The following is a 26,637-nucleotide window of genomic DNA, read 5'->3' on the forward strand; positions in this document are numbered from 1 at the left end:
GTACTTTAAATTTGCTCTTTGTTGAGAATTGCGAGTGATCATGCTATTGTTTTAGTTAAGTTGTAAGGTTACTTATAAGTGACTTCATGTATATTAATTTCCCCCTTTGAGTCTGGTCCCACCCAAGATTTCTTCCTTCTTGGGAGTTTTTCCTTACCACTGTCGCCTATGGCTTACTCACTGGGGGCTTTGGGTGCGGATGCTGTAAAGTGCTTTGAGACGATGTAATGTTGTGATAATGCGCTATACAAAAATTAATTTGTTTGTTGCTTGTTGTAATTTTAAGACATTTCAGCCCACTATCTGACACGATCATATCAGTCTGTGTCATGCCCGGCTTGTCTGATCCTCGTGTGTGCCATGCCCCCCTGATTATCCTCGTGTGTGCCATGCCCCCCTGATTATCCTCGTGTGTGCCATGCCCCCCTGATTATCCTCGTGTGTGCCATGCCCCCCTGATTATCCTCGTGTGTGCCATGCCCCCCTGATTATCCTCGTGTGTGCCATGCCCCCCTGATTATCCTTGTGTGTGCCATGCCCCCCTGATTATCCTCGTGTGTGCCATGCCCCCCTGATTATCCACGTGTGCTTCCCCAATCATGCCCAGCTCTGTCCAATTATTTTCGCCCAGTCTCGTCTATTTCAGTCCATGTCTTGCCTTGGTTTTTGTCCATCATTGATGTTAGTTGATGTTAGATGTTTGTATCGTAGACCTATCCTGCCCGTAGCTTCTTTCCCCTAATAAATCCCCAGTTTTTCCCGAACTTCACCTCTTTACCTGTGCACCCTAACAGTCTGCACAGTACAGTTTAAATAAAACAATGATTGATTTAATTTTTGATCATATAAAATTATATTGGTTATATTAATTTGAGCTGCTTTAAATCTGTATTGGTATTAGAGATATTAGTTGGGGCTTGGTCTATATTCATTTTATTTTTGTTCAGCAGAACAATAACAGCAGAAACAGCAGAAAATGTCTAGAATTCCATCTGAGATAGCGTAACTGAAGTGCAAATGTGTGTGAAAGATGCAAAAAACAAAATTGTGGTCTCCATTTACTCAGTCTGCAAGAGCAAAATTCTAAAATTTCACAACACAAAAAAACTGCATCGTGCTCAATCATTAAGAACAGTGAATAAATGTGAGTGGTGATTGTTTTTTCCAGAAATGTAAAACTGTATATTTTTCTTGTATCAGAAAGGGGTTCAGCTCCAGGCTTGGTAGCTGCTTTGTGAGTCTCTGGCTAAGGCCACATTTATTACCTATGGATATACTCATTTACCTGCTCCACCGGTAAATGTTTATCTTACAGGAAACAGACTGTAATTGAGCTGAACCATATGTGGGCAGTACTAACTGAAAACAGGAGAAATTAAAGGTTACTGAGAACCCACATGGAGAAGATAAACATCAGAGATGGGCTTTGAGGACTGGGTCAAATTAAACTAGCATTATTCACAGCTTGACCCATGATGAAAATGCAAAGGTACAAAAATTCTTGGTACTTTTCTCAGCAAAGTCTGTTTATATACTGCATGAAATCAGTCACTTATTAACAAAAAATGCATTTCGAAAAGACTATATATTATGAGATTATCAAATTTGCATTTCGAAAAAAATAAATGTGGCTCACTGTAACGTAACAGTTATGCATGTCACACCAGATAAACTCTCATAAAATGTGCATTATAATGACATTATGAAATGAACATGCATCAGTTGAAGTGAAAGTATATTTTCTCATAAACAAGTCGATATTTGCAATCGACATCTTTTCAGCAGCAAGCTTTGGCAATGCTTCCTTAGCAAAGGAGACTGCACCCTTCCCTAGGCAGCGACCGGGTTAGAGGATGGAAGGTCTGAGCAGGAGTACCTGTTTATCTTGCAAGTCTGTGGAGAGCTCATAGCTCTCTGACAGCGAGCGGGAACGCTTGATAGCCTCCTCCTCAGCCTGCTTACGCAGGATGGACTGGGAGTGCTGCAGCTTGGGGTGCCGTGACCGCTGTTGGCTACTGGGGGGCCCGTAAATCGGGGCCTCAAAACGGTCTGGGCTGAGGGCAGAGCTGTGGGTTATGGGTCCCCGGGCGTAGACACTCTCTGCAGAGGGGCCTGCCTCCTGGACTGGAGCATCACCTTCCACGCTGAAAGAAAATGGGAAATCAGGTGAGTCCCCCTGAATTCATGCAGGGTATGATCCCTCACGAACGCACACTTGCCAGATATAAAATTGGCAGCGCACATCATCATCTGAAGTCCAGCCATTTGTAGAATTCAGCTTATAATTTGTCCACATAAGTCCTTTTCACAAAGAGAATCATTTAGAATTTAGTTGTCTTTGTTGACACACCACAGCACACAACAAAACATATTCTCTACATTTAACCCCTATGTGACAATGAGACACATTCAGCGCCCAGGGAACAGTGCTTGGAGGCAGTATCTTGCTCAGGGTACCTCAGTGGTGCCTTGCTGGTCAGAGATTCAAACCTGCAATCTTTCAATTACAAGTGCGCTTCCCTAACCATTAAGCCACCACTGCCCAATGATACAAGCCAGTATTAAAAAACGTTTAATGATGCAAACAAATACTATGGCTTGGCTCTTGACATAACCAAAGTGTGCTAATGTATTTAGCTGAAGTTTGCATTATTACTTGTGGTTTACGTTGAACATCTCCCATCACTCCCTCAGTCATTAGCCATACTTAAACCACAGCACTATGCTTTTGACTAATTTGCTGCCAACTGCCTCACCCAAAAGGGAAGTATGGGCCAATCACCACTCAGAATGTCAGAACTACTGATTGGTGCTCTGCTGCTATCTGTTTACTTCACAAGAGCTTCATGCATTACCTGATTACCAAAGTCAGTGTCACATTCATTCAAGTATCCATAATACTGTGCTGTTCAGTTAGTTTACTAGGAGGCAGTTAGCCAACGATAAGGTACTACATGAAAAAAACGACTGGACGCTACCATTTTGACTGACATTGTGCGAAAAAAAAGCCATGAGTGAAACCCATTGGGTGCTTTTCCACCGCACCAAGTACCATACTTTTGGTACTTTCCCTTTTCCATTGACTTCCACTTGAGTACCAGTACCAATAAGTACCAAACCAGCTAGATATACACAATGTGATTAAGGTTAAAGGTCAAAATAAATAGCTATTCTGCCAGATGCTACATTCATCTGTTTCTATAATAATTACATTTATAAATACAATAGCAAAGCTAGGACATCTGGTATGGACAGACTGATAGGGAGTCAGGTAGGACTGGAACATAAAATACACCAGCTGAATTGCTGCTTTTCATAACCACGGAAACCATCTTGCAAATAACCTCACCTGAGGGTCTTTCGAGGGCCCTACCTGCAGGTTTGGCTACCCACAAAGCTACCCCCCCCCCTTCCTGTGAGCGAACACCCACCTCTGGCTCATGATTCTATTAAGAACCCTTAAACAGCTGGCTTACTGTCCAGAATCAGTTACTAAAAGAATAAATTTGTCTTCCTAATAAATAGTCCTACCGCCCAGGAGAGAATCTTGCTCCACGATCAATTTTTTCTGTTAGTAGGGAGAAGAACTTCTGGAGTATAGGACCAGTTGATGATACGTCCAGAGGATTAACTTAATGAAATGATGCAAGAACCTCCATCCATTTTATGTATCCATGTATCCTATTCTGGAGGCTATGGCCACAAGGCAGGAAACAACCCAGGTTGGAGCACCAACCCATCACAGGGTGCACACTCAGGACTGGTGACATTCATACTTTTCACAGGAACACCCGTGACATACCTCCCCTCACCCAGCTTGTGAGACTTATGGCAGGGCAGCGTTATCTGGTTCTGGTAAGCTAGCCTGACCTGCCTTACATCACCACACAACATGTGTTCTGCCCCCACATGTATAAGCTTCCATTTATTCTTCTGAAACAGAACTTCAGCTGCTTACATTTAGGCACCACATGGCTTATAAAAAGCTATTTTTAATAGAGAGGTTTTTAGTAAGTGGGGTGAGACAAGAAACATTGTACAACTTTTTTTGTGTAAATAGATATTGATGAGCAGGTCCTTATTTGTAAGCAGTCTCTTAACAAAAGTACTGAAAAACACATGATAGAAATACTGATTCGACACAGTTTCAGCCTTTTGCATGCCCTTTCTGAAAATCACACCATTAATTGGTCTAAGTATTGCAGAAACCCACTCTAAAAAGAGTTACAGCAGCTCTGATATAACTGTCGTAATCCTTTCTACAAATCCAGACCAAGATTTCATTTCAGCCAACCAGCTGAGTATAAAGAGTCTCAGTCAGAGTACTCAACTGGTTGGTTGAAACAAAATCTTGGTCTGGATTTGTATTCTCTGGACCTGAAATCTCCACCTCTGCATGCATCCCCTTATAAGGACCTCTCCTCCCATTCCTTGAGTTAACAAACCCAAATACTATGCAAAGAACAATTGCATATGCGACTTTCCCCTTTTGCAGGAGCAGCTGCACCTTCAGGGTTTCACAAGTATAGATCACTATCTCCACAAGAGAGTTTTTTGACAGCTGCACAGCCTGAGGTTCTGGTGGCCACTGCAGAGGGCTGTTATAAGAGACCCGTGTTTCTCCTTATAGGTTTCAGTGCTACAAATATGGTTCATATAATGAAGAAAATAAGTATGTATTGTGGTCCCCAATTACAGTGCAGGCACACATGGCCCTGTACAACTGCGGGCCGCAACAACTCCACAGTCTGGCAAGATGTTACTGAAAAGCTACACAATACTCCATTAGGAGCAAGTTCCCTGCAGACAACACCTAAATAAAACACTGCAACATCACCACAATAAAGTCAACAAGTCAGTTTCAATATAGATTACAAGACGTTTGTGTCTCATTTTCAGTCTGAAACTGAAATATCTAAAACCTAGAAAACCACTCTGTTTTCACATTGCAATGTGATATGAGAAGGTATAGGAAAGTACTGTGAATTTTTGGTCAGGATTATTGCACTACAAAATCCTGGGTTTTTGTGGAGCATCAGTATAGAAGGACAAATAATTAGCTATAAGATGTGACATTAGCAATAATATCAAGCGATACAAGAATTTAGCTGGAGGGGAAACCTCCTTAAATGCTAGTGAACCTTTTGCACCATAAATGCCCACAGTGAGATAGTGTCTCACTTGGTCCATACACATTTTAGTTTTAAAGGATGGATTTCTTTTATCTTCCATAGGATTGACATGTGAAAGCAGGACTTTTCCTACTGTACTCACAATGCCCTAATTGGCTCTGTGCTGTACTGGCTCTTGGGTCCAGGTTCCGAGTGTCCAGTGACAAAGGAGTAGATGAGTATTGTGTGCAGAGCTATTTATCTATTATCTGGCTGGACTTTTTCACGTGCAACCAAGAAACAAGATTTCGTTCACACCAAAAGAAAAGTCCCAAATGACTCAAGAAGAAATGGATTCCTTTTGGATGATATGTCAGCCAAACCTGTTAATTAGTTGCAGGCCCAAGCAGGACAAGCTAATGCCCACAGTCTCACCCCCATTGAGTGTTGTTCCCTTCTACTCCATACCAGATGCTTCCTCAAATAAACACCGACAATGCCTCACAGATGCTTTTCTGGTCTTTAAAGAACTGTGTTGATCATGCTGTCTTCACATATTTATGAAGAGGAAACAAACTTCAACCGAGGATTACTATGTAACTGGACTCACTGTCATTACAGCTTTTGATGCAAATGTTAAATGGTGGCGTGTATCGTGTAAGACGTCCCCTTTTGGTTCACATTCCTAAAAACAGTGGACTGCGAGTCACAAAGAGAGTGGAAGACACAACAGAGCTGTCAATCAGCAATACACACTGCCAAGGCCTACTGAGAGTCTGGCCAACAATTACATAAACGGAAATAGCTCTGTCATGGTGCTCACTTTTAACTACTGACCACCCTAGCCACTGTTTTCCAGTCACTAATATGCTTTTATAATAACGCAGAGGCAGATGACGGACTGTCAGACAATGCTAAGCACATGCTTACCTTATATTGATTGCTAAGTGTTCCTGCTGTGATACCAGGACAAATACCAGGTACAAACATGACTCCCACTGGATTGGAACCTCTTCTAGGGGGTCAGTTCAGTCTAACTTCTCACAAAATGATCACACCACAGCATAGACCAGTACTCAGACACATGCACCACAAAAACACTATACACACTACACTATACAATAATTCAGAATGGTTATTTAGTAAAAAGATGGCAATTATGAAATATGTTGGAACTTTTCATAGAACATTATTGGATAGTATGCGTGAATCAGACTTAATGTCTTTCAAAAGAAAATGGCATACGCAGAAGTGATTTAATAATACAGATTACAGGGAGGTAGATTATATATAACATTATAATCCATCCATCCATCCATCCATCCATTCATCTTCCACAATGATTTATCCAATGTTGTGGTGAGTATAGCAATCATTATCGTTACATCATTTTATAATTAAAGGCTTTCAATATTTTAAAGTACTTATCAATATGTTCATCAAATGGAGTTCCTCGGGGTGCATTCATAAAGAAATAAGATCATTCATCTAAGTTTCTTAGGGCTATGACAGGCAAAACACACGCCGCAAAGCAGAGCAGCACAAGCCTATCGAACAAGCAGCTTCTTAAATACTTAGGCACCATAAATATTGCATGTACAGCACTAACAAAGCACTCTCTTAATTAAGGCCACCGTGGATTCTGTGCCACATTATTCCACAACATCTATCTCAGAGGCCTGTGTTTAGCAACAGCAAAGACTTTTTCAGTTCTCCCAGCGATGGGCATCTCCATTAAAGGTCTCATCGGTCAGACAGGATAGGCCAAAGAAATGCCAGCATCCCATTGTCCTCAATATATGGTCGTGTCCTTGGTGGTTTTAAATTGAAAACCGGACCCCCAAACATGTACTTCTTTCTATAAACTATAGAAACAGAGGTTCGTTCCTTCCAGACCAGTTCACTAGACTATAACCCCTCTCACTGGGTACTGTATTCATAGCATTCTGAAAACAAAAGCTTACTCTTGCCTGAATGAACAACATATAAATATATATATATAAAAATATACATAAAAAGAAAAAACACTTCCTGTTCAATGTCTGCTGTGATCCCTCTTTGCTTTTTGTACCTCCCTTACTGTATCTCTCGCATAGTCCTACATCGACGCCCCACACACAGACACACAAACAGTCTTGCACCATCTTACCATTCAGCTTGCTCCAGTTCCAGCAGAGACTGGGTCTTCTCTGAGTTACAGTGCAAACACCACATTTCATCTGCCGATCGTAAAAACGAGCATCCTGACCATCATCACAGCAGGCCTCAAGCTGCAGGTCACAGGAGAGGCTCTGGAAAGCGACTGCGGCTCGCCTCGTCCTCCCGCAACTCCTGCTCTGCTGGACTCTCCGAACTGCAAGCAGCCAGGGAGGACGACTAAGGGGCGGGAACAGCGGGACGGGGGTGTGGGAGCTGGCGTTGGACTGTAAGGGGGAGGGAATTCCCCCAGGCACAACGTCAGCCGCATCACATCGAGAATAATAATGAGCTTTAGTGGACATACCGGAGTGGAGAACCCAAGGCCAGCCTAAGAGGACAGGAAGGCAATCAGAAACACACTCAAGGGCAACCAGGAAGCAAGGATCTGTGTCTTTGCAGTGGCATTTACAGGGTGCAGATCACTTATTTCAGTAAACTCATCACGCAGCGCACATCCATCTTTTTAATCCCTCTTTGGGATTTAAAACTAAACTGCAGTTTCCAAGGCTAACACCTGTCAGTCAAACAGCATGAAGTGCCCTTTGGCTGTTTTACACAAAATCATACTGCTTGGGTATAACATATAAAACATATGCGTGACAAAAATACACAAATATTCAAAGCACAAATATTAAAGGTTAAAAGCTGTTACCATGGGGAAAAAAACAAAACATAAACATAACACTGGACTGCCTGGGATGATCAGATTAAACAGACTAAATTAAGATGGATTCCCACTCACTTTGCCTATGCAATGAATATGAAAAAGGTAATACCCATGTAACCGCAGCAGCCTTTTCTCCCTGTAAGAGTGGCTTTCTGTTGACCACAACTTATGAAGGACATTGCCCAAGGAGTTGACTGTCTCCCCTGAGCTCATAAAGGTAGGGAGACTGAGCAGACACATAATTACCCCAGATACAGCAAAGATCTTGCCTGACTGCCCCAGAGACAAGGGGCTATCTATGTCTAAAGAAGGCTGGCAAAGGAAATGGCGAAAACAACTCCCAGATGGTGAGCGCTTAACAAGACAACAACACGATGAAGGTGGTTAGGTCCTCTAATGGGGAACTTGGGTCTTTTCCCCAAGGAGATAATGATTAGCTTGCTTTCTCTGTGCCTTTTCATCTCGGACATCAAACAGCAGGAAAAGAGGAGAACGGGCAGAGACAGACAGTCACGTGTCACTAGGTGGCCTCTTGTGTAGGTTTGGCCACATGAACAACCCTCACCCTGAGCTTGTGACCCTAGCCAGTTATTTTTTGCTGCTGAAACCTTTCCAGCTGCTGCTGGTCTTTCTCCACCTCTGTCTCTGTGCTCACTAAGCTGTCACCTGCTGCGGCGCGAGTGCCACCCAGCTCCATACCTCCTTTTAGCTCTATGCGCTGACTGACGGGGCCAGCTTCTCACAAGGGAGAGCAAAAAATAGCCCCAAGCTAGGTCCCTTTAGCCGGAACAGTAACTGCCTCACAGCAGGGTGGCTTTGGGGAAAAAACGGCTGGCAAAGACGCTTGAAACTAGGAGGAAACCGGAGGACTGAGATCAACCAAACATATCAATGAAAACACTCTTATCCTGCTGAAGAATGTATTGACATGAGTACTCCATGCGGAAAGCTAGCAGGCTAGTCGATCAGCCCTGCGTAGGTGCCTGATAAAGCAGCTGTGAACAACAGTGCTCAGACTGGGGGGGGGGGGGGGTCGCTTAGCTTGCACTGTCCCTGTGGCCGTAAGAACTCAGAGTAGCTGATGGGACAGGTGCAGCAGGGCAAGGCGTGAAAGCACCTCTTAAAAGAACAGGACTCAATGGAGATATGTAAAAATATACATGTCTTCTGTTAGAGAAGTTTATCTCTATAGATTACCTATTACATTATTACTCACTTTATTAGAAGCATTGAAATAGTGCTATGCTGACCTGGTTACTGAGGTTTGTTTACAGTTATAAGGTTTTGATATTTTCCATTTTATTTTATGGTTTAATAATAATGACTAATAGTCCGGCCTCACATAAGTTCCTGCTGTAAGAGCGTCGGATGACCGACAGAAATGCACTGCTTCATTGCAATTGGAGAAAAAAAGATAGAAGCGACGTAACCAATTTGCATGCAGTTATGCCAACACAGTCTGAAGAAGAGTGCCGTAAATGCTGGTACTCACAGAACAAGTAATGACACAAACCATTAACAATGAGATTGAAATAGTCACTATCCATCTAGGAGCCCATGATATGGTATTATTTGCAAAACATGAGCTGTGCAAAATACTGCTTTGCGAGAATGACTCCTCTTCCTCAGTCCATGAATTGCTATAGAAATAAAGAGGGACTCACTCTGTCTTGTGTGTCTCCTCACAGAACCTTGAGTTTGCCTGTCTGGTTTAAATCCATCCCCACACACTGGCTGGTTCCTCGATGTGATGATGTGACCCTGCCCACTTAGTGATGTCATAACTGTGAAGAGCAGACCTTGTCTCGTAATGATGTCACAAACATCATAGTTGGGAATTATGTTCACTTGGGTTTTCCCTGATAGATTGAGGACCATCACATCCCCAGAGCTCCTAGTGACTGGCTGTCAAATTATTTAGCAGTGTTACCACGATTTTTTCTCCACATTTTTCTCCTCTCTGACACACTTATAGTTTCTTTTGTCAGCCTCAAATGTTTGCACTGAAAAAAGCTCCATATATTTTATATAATTTTCATAAGTTTGTGGCAAACAAAAACAAACAAGATATTTCATTTTCAACTTATACTGAAATCATCTTCATGCTTGAACAAAGGTAATCGAACAACGATAAGAGAAGAGGCTGGACATTCTTTTTTTTAATCCAAGCCACCAAGTAGCTCATTTGCAGAATGATTTTGCCTCAGAGGAAAATGAATGAAGAAAGACTCGCAGCATTGGAGCCTGGACTTCTTTTAATACAAACCAGCAATGCTGTTCCTTCCACCCCACTGGGCTCCTCCACAAGCTGAGTAAACGAGCACACCATGATGTCACGCCACATTCCACAGCTCTGCTTTGGTTGGAAACTGACGGATGGTGCGTTTACGACGAAGGCCGCCCGAAGTGGAAAATAAAACGCTAAGGTCTGGGGCGCGGGGTCTGGAAGCCATTACAGCAGTGAAGTCACTGTTTTTGTATAATGGTATTTCAGATGTTACCCTTAAGAGCTACAGTAATATGTCTACTATTTCAGCAGACACAGGAATTTGGGCTGTTCGGTTTTACAATAAAGAACCAGTTAAAATGTTTTGATAAATGTTTGACTTAATTCAAGGGAAAGTATTTTATATTTTTCACAGTTCAATGAGAAAACTAAAAATAATCCTTTTATGAAATTTTTGTACACTACACACACATACACACAATTTTCTCATTGCACTGTGCTCTGTTCCATAAGATGAAGTGTGGCCACAAAGATGACAAGCTAGCTATTTTTACAATTTAATTTAAAACTGCAAATTTAAAACGAACAGCAGTGTTTCTGTACAAAGTCCCTGCAGCCTTGATCTTTCTTCTTGTTGAGACACCTCAAAGAAATACAGAACAGGCCTATTCTTTTTTGTCAAAACTATATTCCACAATTACTTTGAATTCTCATTACATTAACAGTGCAAAATGAGTTTAGCTAAAACCAGCACCCAATTCAATTAAGCTTTCATAAAATAATGCTGTAGACTGTCACATCTATTATTAACATATCTATTGAATGAGGATTTACATGTCTGTCTATAGTACAAAAAAACACAAGTATAATGGTCAAGGAATTTAATTAGTAATAACATGAGGTACACAAATAAAACTCAATTTGCTAATAAGGTACTGAAATTAAACTTACTGTTACTAAGCTGCAAAGACCCAGATAGTGGAGCCTCAATCAGGAATGCATAAAAGTTACTTTATCTTTGGGCTTTGAAACAGGGTAAGTGGTTTGTGAAGGGCTGTGGTGACAAAGGACCTACATCAGGATGTGTACCTCGGCCTGGCAACCATTTCCACTTAGTGCTTTTCGAGTAGCTCTGGGGGAAATATGTACAGGGAGTGGGCTACAAATATGTACAGTGAATGGGTTATAGAGCATGCAAATATATAAGCCCTATTTATAAAATAGCATAGCATCTTATTTTAATATAACACTAATGGTCACCCTGCACATCTATCTGGTGACTCAGTGAGAAATGCAATGCGGGAAGACTGTTTGGTGATTGGCTGAAAGGGCCATACTGCCAGAGCCAGTAATCTTTGTTACGCATGATCCTCGCAAAGCTAGACCAAGGACATTTTTTTTTGATAACACTGAAAATAGCTTAGCCCAGTATTTATTTAAAACCATTCATAGTGGATTGTAAGTATTTCTAGACAAACAACTGAAAGTTAATTGATGAATTGAAATATGCAACGAATATAGTTATGTATGTTTTCCCAATCTTAGGAGACCTTCCCTAGTCCCATTTTGAACTCATTATATACAGCTATTGATGTAATTATATGGCCATTGATTAAAGTAACATATATGGCATTTTTGAGTAACATCACTGATCATTGCTTCATAGAAAAGACAAACACGAACGGGAGCTCAGCTGTGCTTGGAGAACAAGGACGTTATTGTACTGATCTACAAAGTTCATTCCTCCTTAATATACAGACACATGTGTGTTTAAAGACTGAAACACAGAAACGTTCCTATATACCTGCCATGTTACGCAACCTTGTAGACAAAAATTACATCTACAAAAGTCCGAAGCACCTTTACTTCTGAGAAAATAAACAATGGATATATTATATATCACACATGTCTAGTTGTTTCTCATGAACATCTAGTTTTGCCTGATTGCTACAATATTCTACAGATTTTAAGGGGCAGCCATTTCTCAGGCATAGCCCCACAGATTTTTCCAACATTCAGCCCAAATCATGGAATTGTCTACTGGGTCAAATGGAGATGCTCTGTCCCATGGTAGTGGCCATTATTATCTACACCCTGTTGGGACAGGTTGATCTGAATGTTTGTGAATCACAACCGTAACCTCCAGTCCCATTTCAGCAGGTGGCCAGACACCAAAATGGTTCATAAGGATTTGATTACAGCTGTCCTGCTTCTGTCGGACAGTGAAGCAGCCGAGACATGCATGGGCTCTTGGCATCCACCCCCTTGTTGCCGAGCAACTGCTTCGACAGGAAGATGACAACAAATCATCAAAATTTATTAAGCCAGCAAGAAGCCCGTACATAGGTTATGGCACAGATCCTAAACTGATCGTAACTGATCGGTAAAGATCAACTGTCCCCAGTTACTATATTTTGCTAGCACCATTAAAACTTTGAGGCGTGCTTCTATGGAATGCTTCCACTTAAGATGGGACACAAAATGGCAGGAGAAGCCACCTTAAAACTACTACCAACAACAGAAAATAGAATGTGATTGCAGTAGTTGAAAAAAGCAATTATACCTTAAAGGTGTATTAAAATACCAAACCATTTCTCATATCATTCTAAATTGATAGAGTCATTATTAAAGTTCATATATGAATGTGGTAATTAACAATTTTCATGTACTTTCCTCAGGGAAAAAAAAAACATCAAAGTATTCTTTACTGTGATTCACTGCGGCTGAAAAAAAAATACATCCTACTTAATTTTTATTAAATAATATTTGTTCGGGAAATACTAGATAAAAGTGTCATGCCCGGCTCGTCAGCTCCTCGTGTGTGCCACGCCCCCTGCCTTCCCACGTGTATTTCCTTGATTGTACCCTGCTGTATCTGCTTACTTTGATTAGTCTTGTCTGGTTTTAAGTCCTGGTCTTACCTGTTAGCGTTGTCTGTCATGATGTTAGTCGGCGTGCCATGTTCCCGAGTCCTCGTCCTCCCAATAAATCCCCGTTTGCCCTAAGTCTGCCTGCTTGCTTGCCTCTCCGCTCATCACCTTACCCGTGCGCCGCTACCGCCGACGAATATCGTGACAGAATGACAGACCAAAAGAAGAAGCGGAGAGGGAGGAAGAAGCTCCCGGAAGAGCCGATCCGTCTGGGCGCCTGCTCGCTCTCCAGCCCCTGGCTCCCTCAGGAGGAGGAGCTCGTCCTGGGTCCCGACCTGGGACCGTACGGTCTGGGACCCTGCTCCCTGGCGAGGCTCTGGGCTCCGAGCGAGGATGAAGAGGACGAGCCCTTCGTCTTCCCGGACCCAGAGCCCCTCCCTGCGGAACAGCTACCGCCCCCCAAGCGGTGCGATAACCGGCCCGAGCGGCTGGCCAATGGGAGGGCCAGAGCAGTGAGGGACGCCATCCCGCGGGTTCCCCGCCCTCTTAAAGGGGCCACGCCCGTTTCGCCCGCGGCCCTCGCTGACAGGTACTTCACCCTCCAGGGACTGTATTGGAGGGTGATGGGAGAACCGGCCCCACAGGGCCCTCCGGAGGGGGAAAAGCTCGCAGTGCAACTGGGGCAGGATTTCGCCTCTTTCACTCCAGAATCCCCGTATTCAGATCTGGAGAGGATGGCTGAAGACCTCCGGAGGCTGATCAAGCTCCGGAGAGCTCCGGAAGCGCCCCCTCCGCCTGCAGCTCCAGGGCAGGCGCCCCCACTGCAGCCGCCTGCTGCAGCTCCCGGGCAGGCGCCCCCACTGCAGCCGCCAGCTCCTGTTCCTGACCGCGCTCCAGTTCCTGCAGAGGCGCCCCCTCTGCAGCCGCCTGCTGCAGCTCCCGGGCAGGCGCCCCCTCTGCAGCCGCCTGCTGCAGCTCCCGGGCAGGCGCCCCCTCTGCAGCCGCCTGCTGCAGCTCCCGGGCAGGCGCCCCCTCTGCAGCCGCCTGCTGCAGCTCCCGGGCAGGCGCCCCCACTGCAGCCAGCTCTTGTTCCTGACCGTGTTCCAGTTCCTGACCGCGCTCCAGTTCCTGCAGAGGCGCCCCCTCTGCAGCCGCCTGCTGCAGCTCCCGGGCAGGCGCCTCCACTGCAGCCAGCTCCTGTTCCTGACCGTGTTCCAGTTCCTGACCGCGCTCCAGTTCCTGCAGAGGCACCCCCTCTGCAGCCGCCTGCTGCAGCTCCCGGGCAGGCGCCCCCACTGCAGCCGCCTGCTGCAGCTCCCAGGCAGGCGCCCCCACTGCAGCCACCTGCTGCAGCTCCAGGGCAGGCGCCCCCACTGCAGCCACCTGCAGCTCCAGGGCAGGCGCCCCCTCTGCAGCCGCCTGCTGCAGCTCCCGGGCCGGCGCCCCCACTGCAGCCACCTCCAGTTCCTGACCGTGCTGCAGCTCCCGGGCAGGCGCCCCCACTGCAGTCGCCTGCTGCAGCTCCCGGGCCGGCGCCCCCACTGCAGCCACCTCCAGTTCCTGACCGCGCTCCAGTTCCTTACCGCGCTCCAGTTCCTGACCGCGCTCCAGTTCCTGACCGCGCTCCAGTTCCTGACCGCGCTCCAGTTCCCGGGCAGGCGCCCCCTCAGCAGCCGCCTGCTGCAGCTCCCGGGCAGGCGCCCCCCCCGCGGCCTGACCGTGTTCCTGTCCCGGCGCCCCGGCGGCCTGACCGTGTTCCTGTCCCGGCGCCCCGGCGGCATGCAGCAGCTCCAGAGGCGCCCCCTCCGCCTGCAGCAGCTCCAGAGGCGCCCCCTCCGCCTGCAGCAGCTCCAGAGGCGCCCCCTCCGCCTGCAGCAGCTCCAGAGGCGCCCCCTCCGCCTGCCGCAGCTCCAGAGGCGCCCCCTCCGCCTGCCGCAGCTCCAGAGGCGCCCCCTCCGCCTGCCGCAGCTCCAGAGGCGCCCCCTCCGCCTGCAGCAGCTCCAGAGGCGCCCCCTCCGCCTGCAGCAGCTCCAGAGGCGCCCCCTCCGCCTGCAGCAGCTCCAGTCCCTGTCCTAGTCCCCGAGGTGGTCCTGGACAACTCCATCTTGGCTCCTCCCTCTTCGGAGGTGGAGGAGCTGGAATGGGACCCCTCGGGGACAGAACTCGTAACCCCTTGTCCCTCGCCCCGGCGACATCGACCCCGAACTAGGGTCGGCCTGTCTGTGTCCCGCAGGGGAAGGGGACACAGACGCAGGGCTGGGGTCCCACCCGCCCTGCCCCCTGGCTCGCCCTCCCTCGCCTGCGCTGGGGCTCGGTTGGCGCCTGCGGGTCCTGGCCCTCCGGGTCGGCTGTCGCCTGCAGGTCCCTCTCCGGTGCCTCGTCGCCCTGCCTCGCTCCCCTCTCTGGGTCCTGGTCGGTCGCCTGGGGGTTCCCCGACGGCGGCTCCTCGGTCGCCTGCGGGGCCCTTACCTCCGGCCCTTTCCCGGACGTCGCCGCCTGCTGCGGCTCCCCCCTCCTCCGGGCCTTCGCCCTGGCCCCTTCCTACTCCCTCGTCCCCTTCCCCGGTGCTCCCTCCTGCTCCCTCCCTGGCCCCTCCGCGGGTCCCTCGCCCTGTCTCCTTGGCCCCTCCGGGGTCCCCTCCGGCTCCGGCCTCCCGGCCGCCTGCGGCCCCTCCGGCTGCCTCCCGTCGCCCGCTGGGGCTCCCTCGGGCTCCCCTCTGTTCCCCCTCCTTGTCTCCCTTCGCTCCTCCCTTTGTCCCTTCGGTCCTCTCTCCTCCTTCCGCCTTTGTCCCACCTCTCTTTGCTCCCTCCGGCTCTGTTCCTCCTGTCTTTGCTGCCCGTCCTCCTCTGTGCCCTCCGTTCACTCCTGGCCCTTGTGTCCCGCCTGTTCCTTCTGTGTCCCCTCTCTTTCTCTGTCGGTCCGTGTTCCCCGTCCTCTGTCAGGTTTTGTCCCTGGTCCTGTCTTTGTGCCTGTTCTGTCTCTCTGTTTAGTTCCCGGTCTTTTGTTCTTGGTTTTGGGTTTTGTTTTTCAGGTCTTGGTCCCCTCGTCCCGTTCGTCGCCTCCTCCTGGGCGCGCCCGGTGCAGCGCGCCTTTGGGGGGGGGCTCTGTCATGCCCGGCTCGTCCGCTCCTCGTGTATGCCACGCCCCCTGCCTTCCCACGTGTATTTCCTTGATTGTACCCTGCTGTATCTGCTTACTTTGATTAGTCTTGTCTGGTTTTAAGTCCTGGTCTTACCTGTTAGCGTTGTCTGTCATGATGTTAGTCGGCGTGCCATGTTCCCGAGTCCTCGTCCTCCCAATAAATCCCCGTTTGCCCTAAGTCTGCCTGCTTGCTTGCCTCTCCGCTCATCACCTTACCCGTGCGCCGCTACCGCCGACGAATATCGTGACAAAAAGAGAAAGAGTTACAAATTTATTTTTTTTCCAATTAATATTAAAAAAGAAGTTAATCAGCTCTCCATTGATAAATAGCTGTTGTTTGTGGGCATCACCCAGAAATGAGTGTAACGCTGTATATCTTTGCTTGGAGTTCCTGTCATTGGCCACTCTGAGTATGCTCTCATGAACCACAAAGGGTCACAGCCTGACAGTGACTGCGGGGAATATAAATAAACATGGGAAAGAACAGGCTTCATGCTCAGTGGGCATGACACTGCGGCCTACATCTCCCCCAGTGCTTTGGGGGGGGTATGCTGCCATCTGTCTGTCCCAAACGGCACTGCAAAAATTCAGTGAACTAACTGGCAGGGTGCTGGCGGCACCAGAAGGGCCGTAAGTGGGCTTGCAGATGGTGACATGTGTCAGTACTCAGTGCAAAACAAACAGATCTGTGGCTGCAGTAAAAAGCAATTAGTGGGTCAAGGGTCATTCTATCATCTAATGTTCAGTTTCTTTTAAAGACAACATTGTATTATTTGATTATCATGTAGTGTTAGTCTACGCATCTCCTCTTTGACTCAGAGGTTCTGCTTTACACAAGCCCCCGAGGGTCCAAAAAGCACACCTTCATAGAAGGTTGTGAATTTGTAGAAATGGGGGATTAAATATCCAGGTTTTAAGACAGTGTGTAACTCTGTAGTCTATAGAGACCAAGACCTGATCCTTGTCACTTACAGGCTAACAGCTGTTCAGCTATTGAGCAGGGGCACAGCTGAAGCACTGTTTTGAGACTCACATGAAGATAATTACTCAGCATATAGTTGAAAGCCCAACAAGCAATGCTTAATTAAAAGATGCACAGCAAGAGTATTAGGAAATTTAAACTGTATTCGTCTTTCAGATTCGCTGGTTATTTACCCCACTTTGCCCTGTCCAGCCTTAGGGAGCCATTAGTTAAAGTACTTCTGTACTGGGCTTTTTCAGAAAGACCTGTTAGAAGGCAGGTCAGGAAACACTCCGGCCTCCCTAAGGGGGTCAGCGTTCACAAGCACAAAGTGAAAGTCTAGTTTAGGACATCCAGGGGTGAGCTCACATGATCAGAAGGCCACTTCACTCGGTATCCCAGCACTGCTGAAAAAGGCTCTTCCAAGACTCAGTGGAAAGTCAGCTAATATTCACTAAATTGTTTCTTCATAAAAAAACTTTCGGTAACTCTCGGCATTACAGCATTTTCTATTGACAGCTAAATGACATTATACTGTTATTATACTGCATAGGCATCATTAAACATTCATACAGCATAATAAACATGGCTATAATGTTATATTCCTTTTTATAAATATTAATAGCCATGGTGATAATGACTTAAAAATGCATTAAATGTGTTATGAATCTGATCTTAGATTCTTATGGACATGGCATTTGTAGAAAGTGTTACCAAAATTTCTTCATAATTGTTTCTTATAATTTGGTTTATTACAATGGTTTATCACTTTTTACATTTCAAATATATTCTGGAATATCTCCAGTTGTTGGACTCTCTGTTGGACAGCTGTCTGCACTCACATGCATAGGTTAGGCTGGGCTCTGACAACCACAGTGGTTCATTCCCCATGCATATGCTTGAAATAGTGACACTGCTCCAATTTGTCGAAACAAAGCTGAATCACGAGGTGAAATTTGCCACCAAGCACATTGGCTCCCATTTACATATCCCTCATGCTCCTGGCAGAATAAGCTTGTATGAAGTCTGCCCCAGGAGAGGTAGCCAATCACATTCCAAAGATCTCTAGAGTGACTTTAGTGAGATGACGGCCCATTACTCTCATGTACCATCTAGTTCTGTGGCTGTTTCTAATCCCGCTGTGGAGACACTGCATTCATTAAAACCAGCCAGAAACTCTCAGTCCTGTCTCCTAACATGGGCAAGTACATATATGTTTTAATACTGTGTACAAAGGTGCAATTTTATTAGCAAGGATGTAGGTAGGTTCCCCTAAACCAGAGGTCGGCAACCCTTTTAAAACAAAGACCCATTTTCTCCTAAATGTCTGACCCAAGATTTACAAAGAGCCACAATGGGTAAAGAAGAGGGATTGAGATACGATTTTTCAATGTGATACGTGTATATATGCATATAACACATAAACAAAGGGTCAAGTACTTACAAAAACTATTATAGAAAAACTGTTTTTTTTGGGGAGGGGGGGTCATCTCCAGTTTAAATCACTTAAATTATAGCGCAAAGGTGACTAACAGTACAACACTAATTAGTTGTGTATCGATACTCTGAGAAAATATAATATTTTTTATTTTTCTTCTGTAAGAAACCATTGAATAGCTTTCTAAGTAACACCAGAAATTACATAATTGCATGGATCTGATTGTTGTACTGTATATATCAGAAAACAAGAAAACCATGCATGTGCAACATTTACAAATGCAACACAAAACACGACAGTGTACTTGAGCTGTGTCTTTTCTCCCAATGAAAAGCTGAACAGTTACTCGCCAATTTTGTCCACGGCTGGCTTGCTAACATCTTTTGCCAAAGTTGAAGTTTAGCCACACAGATACAGGCAGCTCTTGATTTATGTAAATGTGGACTTAAACAAAAAATATGCAAGTTTACAGAAGCACCAGCACAAAATGACAGCATATGCAATGCACAAGCTGTCAGATGTGTTTTTCACTCTACAGTGTCTTGAATGGTGTGGGAGGGGTCAATCCAATTTACATAAATCCTGACTTATGTAAGAGTTTGTGTGACAGATTACTTACATATTTTGAGAACTGTCTGTACATTTATGCCCAAAACAGCCATCAAAGCACCTTGTCATCCAAACAACCTCTATTGCAAAATGGAGAACTGACAAGTTGAAATAAATACCAAACTAGTGTAATTTATCAGTAAAACTGCTTTATTTAAGCATTTATAGCTACGTGTGTGAGCTCCAGACCGATTATTTATCCTAAACTCACAGCTGTGTATAAAAGTCCCATTTAACAAGTATTACGCTGTAGTTATGCTCATTAAACTTGATTTTGACTAATTAGACTCTATAAATCAAATGAAAAAACCCACTTTTTTACATGTACATGAGATTATGCCACACATCTTGTTTGATGATTCATTATTTCTCCTGGATAAGTGTATTGATTACAAACAATGTTGCAAATGGCTTTAAGTGCTTTGATAAACCCAGACATGATCTCTGGAAAGGATGGCAAGAAACAGACTGTCATCAGGATATTCTTCCCAGTGTGTGCTGTCAATTGATATAAAGTCAAATCTCCTAATCGAAAAACACTGAAGAGTGCTCCAAACTTGTATCACATCCAGAAATGCTAAATAAGGCCTTAAACTGACATTGTTATTGGTCTATGGTGATTTCTGAAACAGCATCCAATCATCTAAGCTCTAGGCATGTATTTCTGGGATTATTACGGGTCTTTGAAATGGTATGTTATTCATCAGTGAAAAACAAAAAACTAAGACATAAAACTGTGTGAGATGTCATTTCAAGTAGTGTGCCATAGAATTTATTTAATCAATTTAGACTGCATTTCAGGGATGAAGAAACACTGTTTAGCATAGCAGGCCTGTGTGTCTGGACTCACTTTACTAGCTACCATCTGACATGGATCTATTGCTCTGACCCCAAAGAGTCACCCCCCCAGCGAAGATTACAGCTGACTCCCGAAGAGGCTCATCTCCTTTCGACGGCTCCAATCTGGGGCCTGCTCTGAACAACCAGGTGCGTCCCACATTCCTGTATTTCTCAAAGGAAATTCTGGCCCGAGTCTGGGTCTGAGGGGCCAGGGCTATGGCAACTGTAGATGGCACAGAGGTGCCAGGGATTCATTATCATTTATTTACATTCATTTTATTTCGCAGACACTTTTGTCCGAAGTGCCAGTGAGGCAAATAGCACATTACAAACATACATGCTGTTGAGGAGTTGATATGAAACCACCTGGACATTGGTGCTTCACAGCAAATAAAAGGTGTTTCAGATTGTTGTCCAGGCTAAAAAAATGTCTTCCCATCCATCCATCTTCAATGAACTCACACTTAAACTAACTTAAATTATCTGATCCCATCCAATCAAACATTATGTGTAAGACACATCCTGGACAAGACACCAGTTCATCATAAAGCTTGCATGCGTTCACACAAAGTTAAACATTACCACTGAATATGAGTCCCTAACCCAGACAAACTGCATGTCTTTAGTCTGTGGCAAGAAGACACCTAGAGTAAACTTGGGCAGCTCTTCACAGACTCAGACAGAGCTTTGTAACTCAAAACCAAAGGAGTGTGAAGTATGAAGTCTACAGACCGAAGCAGTATGCAGAGAGAAGTTCCAGTTCATAAGCAATGTTGGGCCAGACAGCTGTTCTGAATGGGTCTGTAAGTGCCGAGTGCACAGACGCAGCGTGGCGCTGACACAGGGAACATTCACCACTGCTGCGTGCTTCCAGTAACGTGTAGGCAGAGTGCCAGTCAGCAAAATATCAGGCTTTATATAACTTCGGGAAAGAGGAGGTCAGTAGAAGGAAAGAAAAACAACTGTTTTTCAGAGGCACAAAAGAAAAAAAAAGAAGCATGGATATTAAGGGGAAAAAGGAAACAGGCTTTTTAAATCATAGTACTGGCAGTTTTTTTCTCCGGAAGTGATGTTCTGAAGGTTCTCAGCAAACATGTGGCTGATAAGCCCTGAGTGACGGATAACATCTAACTGTCAGAGATCATTTTATACTGAATGGGTACAATTTAAAAACAATAAAAACATCTAAAATATTAAAGCTGGTATTTAGCCAAGCACAGGAAATTACATTTATTAAAGTGTATTCCTGCATCGTTCTGGAAGTGACTCTAAGGGTAATAAGCAGGCTGCCATGTCCGCTTACCTGAAATTTAAGTGGTAAATTCCAATTGCTGAACCTTGTTTGACAAGAGCAACAATCAGTTCCATGGTCATCCCCAGCCCAGATAAGTACCTCCTCTGGCTCAATTTGGCTGTTGCACAGTCGGTCATTTGCACTATGACCAACAAGAACAATCTTTCACCTTTTGATGGCTCCACGTATCATATATCTGAAGTTGACGTTTAAATACAGTACCGTGCAAAAGTCTTAGGCAGGCAAAATCAAATATGTTTAGATTATCCTCGTCTTGGTGTAAAACTATGATATTATGCCTGTCAAAGTGTGTCAGCTTAGCCATTTCAGAAGCTCTGCTAAAATCATCCTAGTATTTGCAGTGACCGTCCAGTGCAGCCATGTATTGTTTGACTTGGCCACTAGCACACCTCATACGTCACTGACTTTTTAAACCAATATATTTATTTATTAAATTGAGCTGTTGGTGAAATTTAACAAAATCATGGAACGGCTGAGGTGCCCCTGAGGAGAAGTTTAGGAACTGAAGCGGTGTTCATCTAGCCATCCAACTAGATATCAGTAACTTTTTAGAAAACAGAAGAAATTATTACTAGTTATTATTGTGTTACTCTTAAACTGCACATGTTCTAATGTTAAATTGTGTTTTTTGTTCTAAGCCAAAGTACACCTGCTACCCAGATAAACAGTTTTAAACATTTCTTTGGACTGCCTAAGACTTTTGCACAGTACTGTATACTTTGACTTTATCCTTATTTTTAGTCAAGGTATGAAAATCTGGAATAGAGGCAACTGTCTTGCTGTTCTAAAATTTAACAGAACTGCGTTTGTCTGCATGCAGTATCAGAAATTTGTAATCATTACTAAATGGGCATCTGTCTTTATTCCAAATGTTCTAATTTGCATCTTTTCAGAAAAAAAGACGCATTCCAACTGCCAGTTCCATTTAATATTACTGTGTCTTCTCAGGCTACATTGACGTGAATCAATATATAAGCACTGGAAAAGCAATTACAGAAACAGGCTTAAACAACAGCTAATACAGCTGCTGATATGCATGTTGTTGTGGAAGTCGCACTTTTATTTTAGCACAGACTGAGAATGAGTTTTTCTGAGTCACGGAGCATGGGGTGGAAAGGGTTGAAGTGTGACAATCCCCGTGACTCACCCAGTCACCAGTCGTCCTGGCGACAGTTAGCTCTTTGCACATTTGGCCAGCCTGGACTTCGCTGCCATCCCTTCCCACACGTGAGGCACAAAGACGGCAGCTCTGCTCCTCCGCTCGCATTCCAAACAAGCCAGAGAAGGACAGCCTACTTCCCACATGGAGAACAACGAAAATGCCCAATGTACTCAATAGAGAGAAGGCAGCAGCTTCCAGAAGAGGAAAACAAAGACTCAGACATAATAGGTCCCTCAGCACAGGCAACCCATAATGCCTCTTATTTAAATCCTCCCACTGCGGTCACATGACCACAGCCCATACTTAAGGCTTACTGCATTATTGATTAAACAGTCCTTATTCCCTGCGAGCTGAATTGAGCAGCAATAATTACTCATTGTATACAACTTGAAATTGAGGCCAGACTCTTTCCAAATATCCCTACAGACATGCTTGAGGCACTGATCAGCCATGACCTACAGTGCGCTGCTCGGAGATCTGTGGGGAACAAGCATTAAGGATGCAGTGGAAGTGGCTGTTCACCCATCTGTTTTACAGAGTAACTCGAAGCAGTAACATTGATTTAAAGTGGGGTGAGGGTAGTAGGGAATATCATAGCTTTTAACACATGCTAGTTGATTGCTCATTGCAGCAAGCCACAGATGGAATTATTTAAATCCTGAAGGAATCATAATTTGTACTTTACATGCCATCGGGGAGCACCCACACCAGCCCTCCCCCCAACGGAAACCAGCCACCCCTTACGGGTACTGTTTTCTCTAGCTGTCCGACCAAAATGTGGCAGTCGTGTACCGGGAGACCACGGGACGCACTAAACAAACACCCAAAACAGATGAGACTCTGTGCCCCAGGAACCACTGGAAAGAATGTGTTTAGGGCACAGATGCCCTTGGCAGGCAGCAGGGAACAAGAGTAAGAACGCCAAAGCCATAGGCCACAGAGCTGGCAGAAAAGCACTGGATTTTAGGTGTCTGGCTCTCATCATTCAGTAAAGTTTCCTTCATTTTTGGTAGAAATACACTTATTCTGAATAATGAATTTCACTATACTACAATAGCATGTGGACTTCATAAGTCTGGTTTATGGTTTTTCCAGTCTAGGCTTTTTTATACTAACTATATTCCTAGTGATTGACTACTGAGACTTAGCCATTAAAGCGGAGGTCTAATCGTCACGAGGATACATTTCAAAAGTGGTCTGTCAGCAACACAGGATGTTGTACAAGCTGAAGGGTAAAACCCACTTCTCAGAATCACACTTCAAAAGGTCCTGAGGAGAATATCCAACACACTAATCACATCAAGCGATGGGTCTGGGCTGGAGAGAGACACCTCAGGATATAAAAAAAGACGCATGTGAAGCTGCTTTTGGGGCAGATAGCTATAAAATCAGTATGTCTGTGACAGACCCGGGCAGAGAACTACACGTCCCAAGACAGGCCGCCGTTTCCTGTGAAGAAAACCTGGGATCCCAGACATTTCTTTCCTCTCCTCATTGGAAGATTTGTGGTCTAAACTCAGGAACAGTGATCAATGTAGAGCAGGTCAGGGCACAGAGGAAGGAGTCCAAAGGGAGGGAAGACGAAATGGTACCGACTCTCACAGCCATTGCAGACATTTTCCAGAAGATGATTCTGACTACCGAAAGACCCAAAGCAAGTGGTGAATATAATTCACTGCTGGGTTTGACAGTTTGACTGCAGAGATGCTGAGTTCTGTTGATTCTAGAGATGCATTCTGTTCTGGTTTTGTCATCACAAAAAAGCAAGTTTAGAGAACAGTTACTCTGAAGAACATCTCATACTAGTGACTCACTCCCCTCATCCTTCCCTCTGAGTCCATGTCAGCCTCGATAACACTCTTCATTAAAAAATGGCAGGGTACAAAGTGTCTCCTTTCTGTCTTGTTGCTTTAGAACATAGAGATGTACCAGTCACTCTGCTACTGCTAGTGCATCCTGCAGACTGCTGCTGTCAGCCATTCATGGTAACCCCAGGGCCAAAATTATAGGGTGTGCATTTCAGGCAGCCGAAACTCATTCGGCATGCCAAAAACCCAGAAAGGACAGGAGTGATGTCTGCAAGAGTAACATCCCCTGAATACGGTAAGCCTACGTTAAGTTCTGCCCTCGCCAAGAAGTGCAAAGCCAATTAAGTCCCCTACTGGTACTGCGACATATCGAACGATGTCACTCCAGCTATAGGACTTGGATGCCACTCTGAGTGGAAACTGATGTACTGTAGGGATTGATACAACAAGGTAATTGTGCAATTCAGTCAACAGTGGAGCATGCTGAATTTGAAAGGCATCTTCAGGTGTCCTGGATTTTGCAGAGTGGGCCCATTCACCTATATTGTACACATTAGCTTCTAAGCATATGTTCACTGCGGGTGAACTTACGGCGCATCGAAAGATGACCATTTTGCTCAACGTGGAAGTGAGTTATGGGATGCATCGGACTGAACCGCCATGCAATTCAACACCTTTCACATCGAGCAGATCAAAGCTGGGCTTTTCTCTGAAAATGTCTTGTCCTGGGTCACTGATCTATATGATGAAAAAAGACCTTGACACACGTACAAGGGATACCATGATAAGTTTCCCTGCACCATCCACTTCACTTTTATACGGGCAAGTAGTGGTGAGTCCCGCCAGGAGGGAAGCCATGTGACCATCGGAGCAATGCGGGATTCACTAAGGAGGTAGACCTTTCCCAACAATCCGGCCCCAGCCAGCCGCCCATCACTTAGCCCTTTCTGCTGCTCGAGGCTGTCCACATGAAAACGCTGCACCGCTACCTACCTCACCCGCTGTCCTCGATGAGCAGGGCTGGCTGGAAAGCAGAGGCTGGGCAGGTCCAGATGGAAGAGTGAATATGAAGAGCAGGAGGGAAGCGGTGGAATGGTGCGGGAAGCGTGATGTACAAGAAAAACATCAGGAAACTGCAGTATGTACTGATCAGCACAATTTGTGTTCCGAAACGCAGGGAGATGTACTGCAGCTTCTGCATTCTCTCCCTACCTCTCTCTTCCTCTCCCTCTCTCTTTCTATTCCCCTTAGTCTCTCTCTCTCTTTCCCTCCCTCCAAGTGCCCCCCTCCCCCATACACACATACACACACACACTCTCCACTCAAGCCATTTGTTCAGTCTCGGCTGCTGATCCTCTGCTCTCTGAGTGACGTAGCTTCGCCATGCCTTTACAGCAGCACCGCAAGGTCACTGCTCGTTCCGGGCTTTTTTGAGGCCCACAGAGTAGCAGCAAAGGCAGAGCCCAGGTCCCAATGGTGGTGATGTGTGTTGGGGGGGGGGTGCTAGTTGGGAGGAGAACCCAGAAATAGATTATTATAGGCTTCCTGGGATTGTACATATATTGAAGAGGTTAGACACAAGCAGGAAAATTGCAAAATGACAGTTTTTCAAAACCAAAATACAAAAAAAAAATTGTGGCCAGCACCGATATGGGTAATATAGGGACCTAACCTATATGATGAATGAGAACCATCTACAACCACCATGCTTCTGACTGGGCAGGACCATCACACTTGAAATGCATGAAGTGAAGCCTGAGGTATTTACTCACTAATCTGCATTTAAGAACCATATATAATCCCTCAAACTGAATTACGAAAATGTGTGTAAACAGTGGCAGGTTTAAAAAGAGAAAGCAGGTTTGTGAAGAATGTACAGATGAATTCTGACATTAATGAAGAATGTTTAGGCTTTCCATTACATGAGGAGAGCAATTAAGTAGAACAGCATGAAGTCAAGCGATCCACTGAGGTCACATTCACTGATATTTGAGATGGAAAAAAACACTGAAAATAATCTTCTTTGAAAAAGGTAATCACCTTAGTGGTTTTTATGGTCTATCATCTAAATAGAGCTTAAAAGAGCTTCTGGGGGGCATGGCACTATATGCATGAATATGGCTGTCAATGTGGTCTGTTTGGCCTCTGGAAGGTCCTGCTGAGATGTGCTTCTCTTAGAGATAACAGAGGAACCCAAGTCTGAGGGTCTCAGACCAGGCTAATCCTATCCAACACTTTAAACCAGGGATCAACCTGTCTGTACACGGACAGATGTGTCCATGGCAAAAT

The 26,637-nt window shown here is 45.2% G+C and overlaps 1 protein-coding gene across 13 annotated transcripts in view; it reads right to left on the bottom strand.

Annotated features, from left to right (window-relative positions):
- LOC125744372 (IQ motif and SEC7 domain-containing protein 1-like) overlaps positions 1-26,637 on the bottom strand; it is a 132,735-nt gene that overhangs the window by 18,934 nt on the left and 87,164 nt on the right. For 9 of the 13 annotated variants that reach the window (XM_049016098.1, XM_049016107.1, XM_049016105.1 and 6 more), the window contains one exon: positions 1,877-2,144. In XM_049016098.1, coding sequence (XP_048872055.1) covers positions 1,877-2,144 — 268 coding nt within the window. Of the gene's footprint in view, positions 1-1,876; positions 2,145-7,260; positions 7,471-21,366; positions 21,682-25,341; positions 25,550-26,637 lie in introns of those variants that run through there. The other 4 variants (XM_049016110.1, XM_049016099.1, XM_049016103.1 and 1 more) reach the window with 4 other exon arrangements.

The sequence above is a fragment of the Brienomyrus brachyistius genome, chromosome 6, assembly GCF_023856365.1.
Source record: "Brienomyrus brachyistius isolate T26 chromosome 6, BBRACH_0.4, whole genome shotgun sequence".
NCBI classification, from domain to species: Eukaryota; Metazoa; Chordata; class Actinopteri; order Osteoglossiformes; family Mormyridae; genus Brienomyrus; species Brienomyrus brachyistius.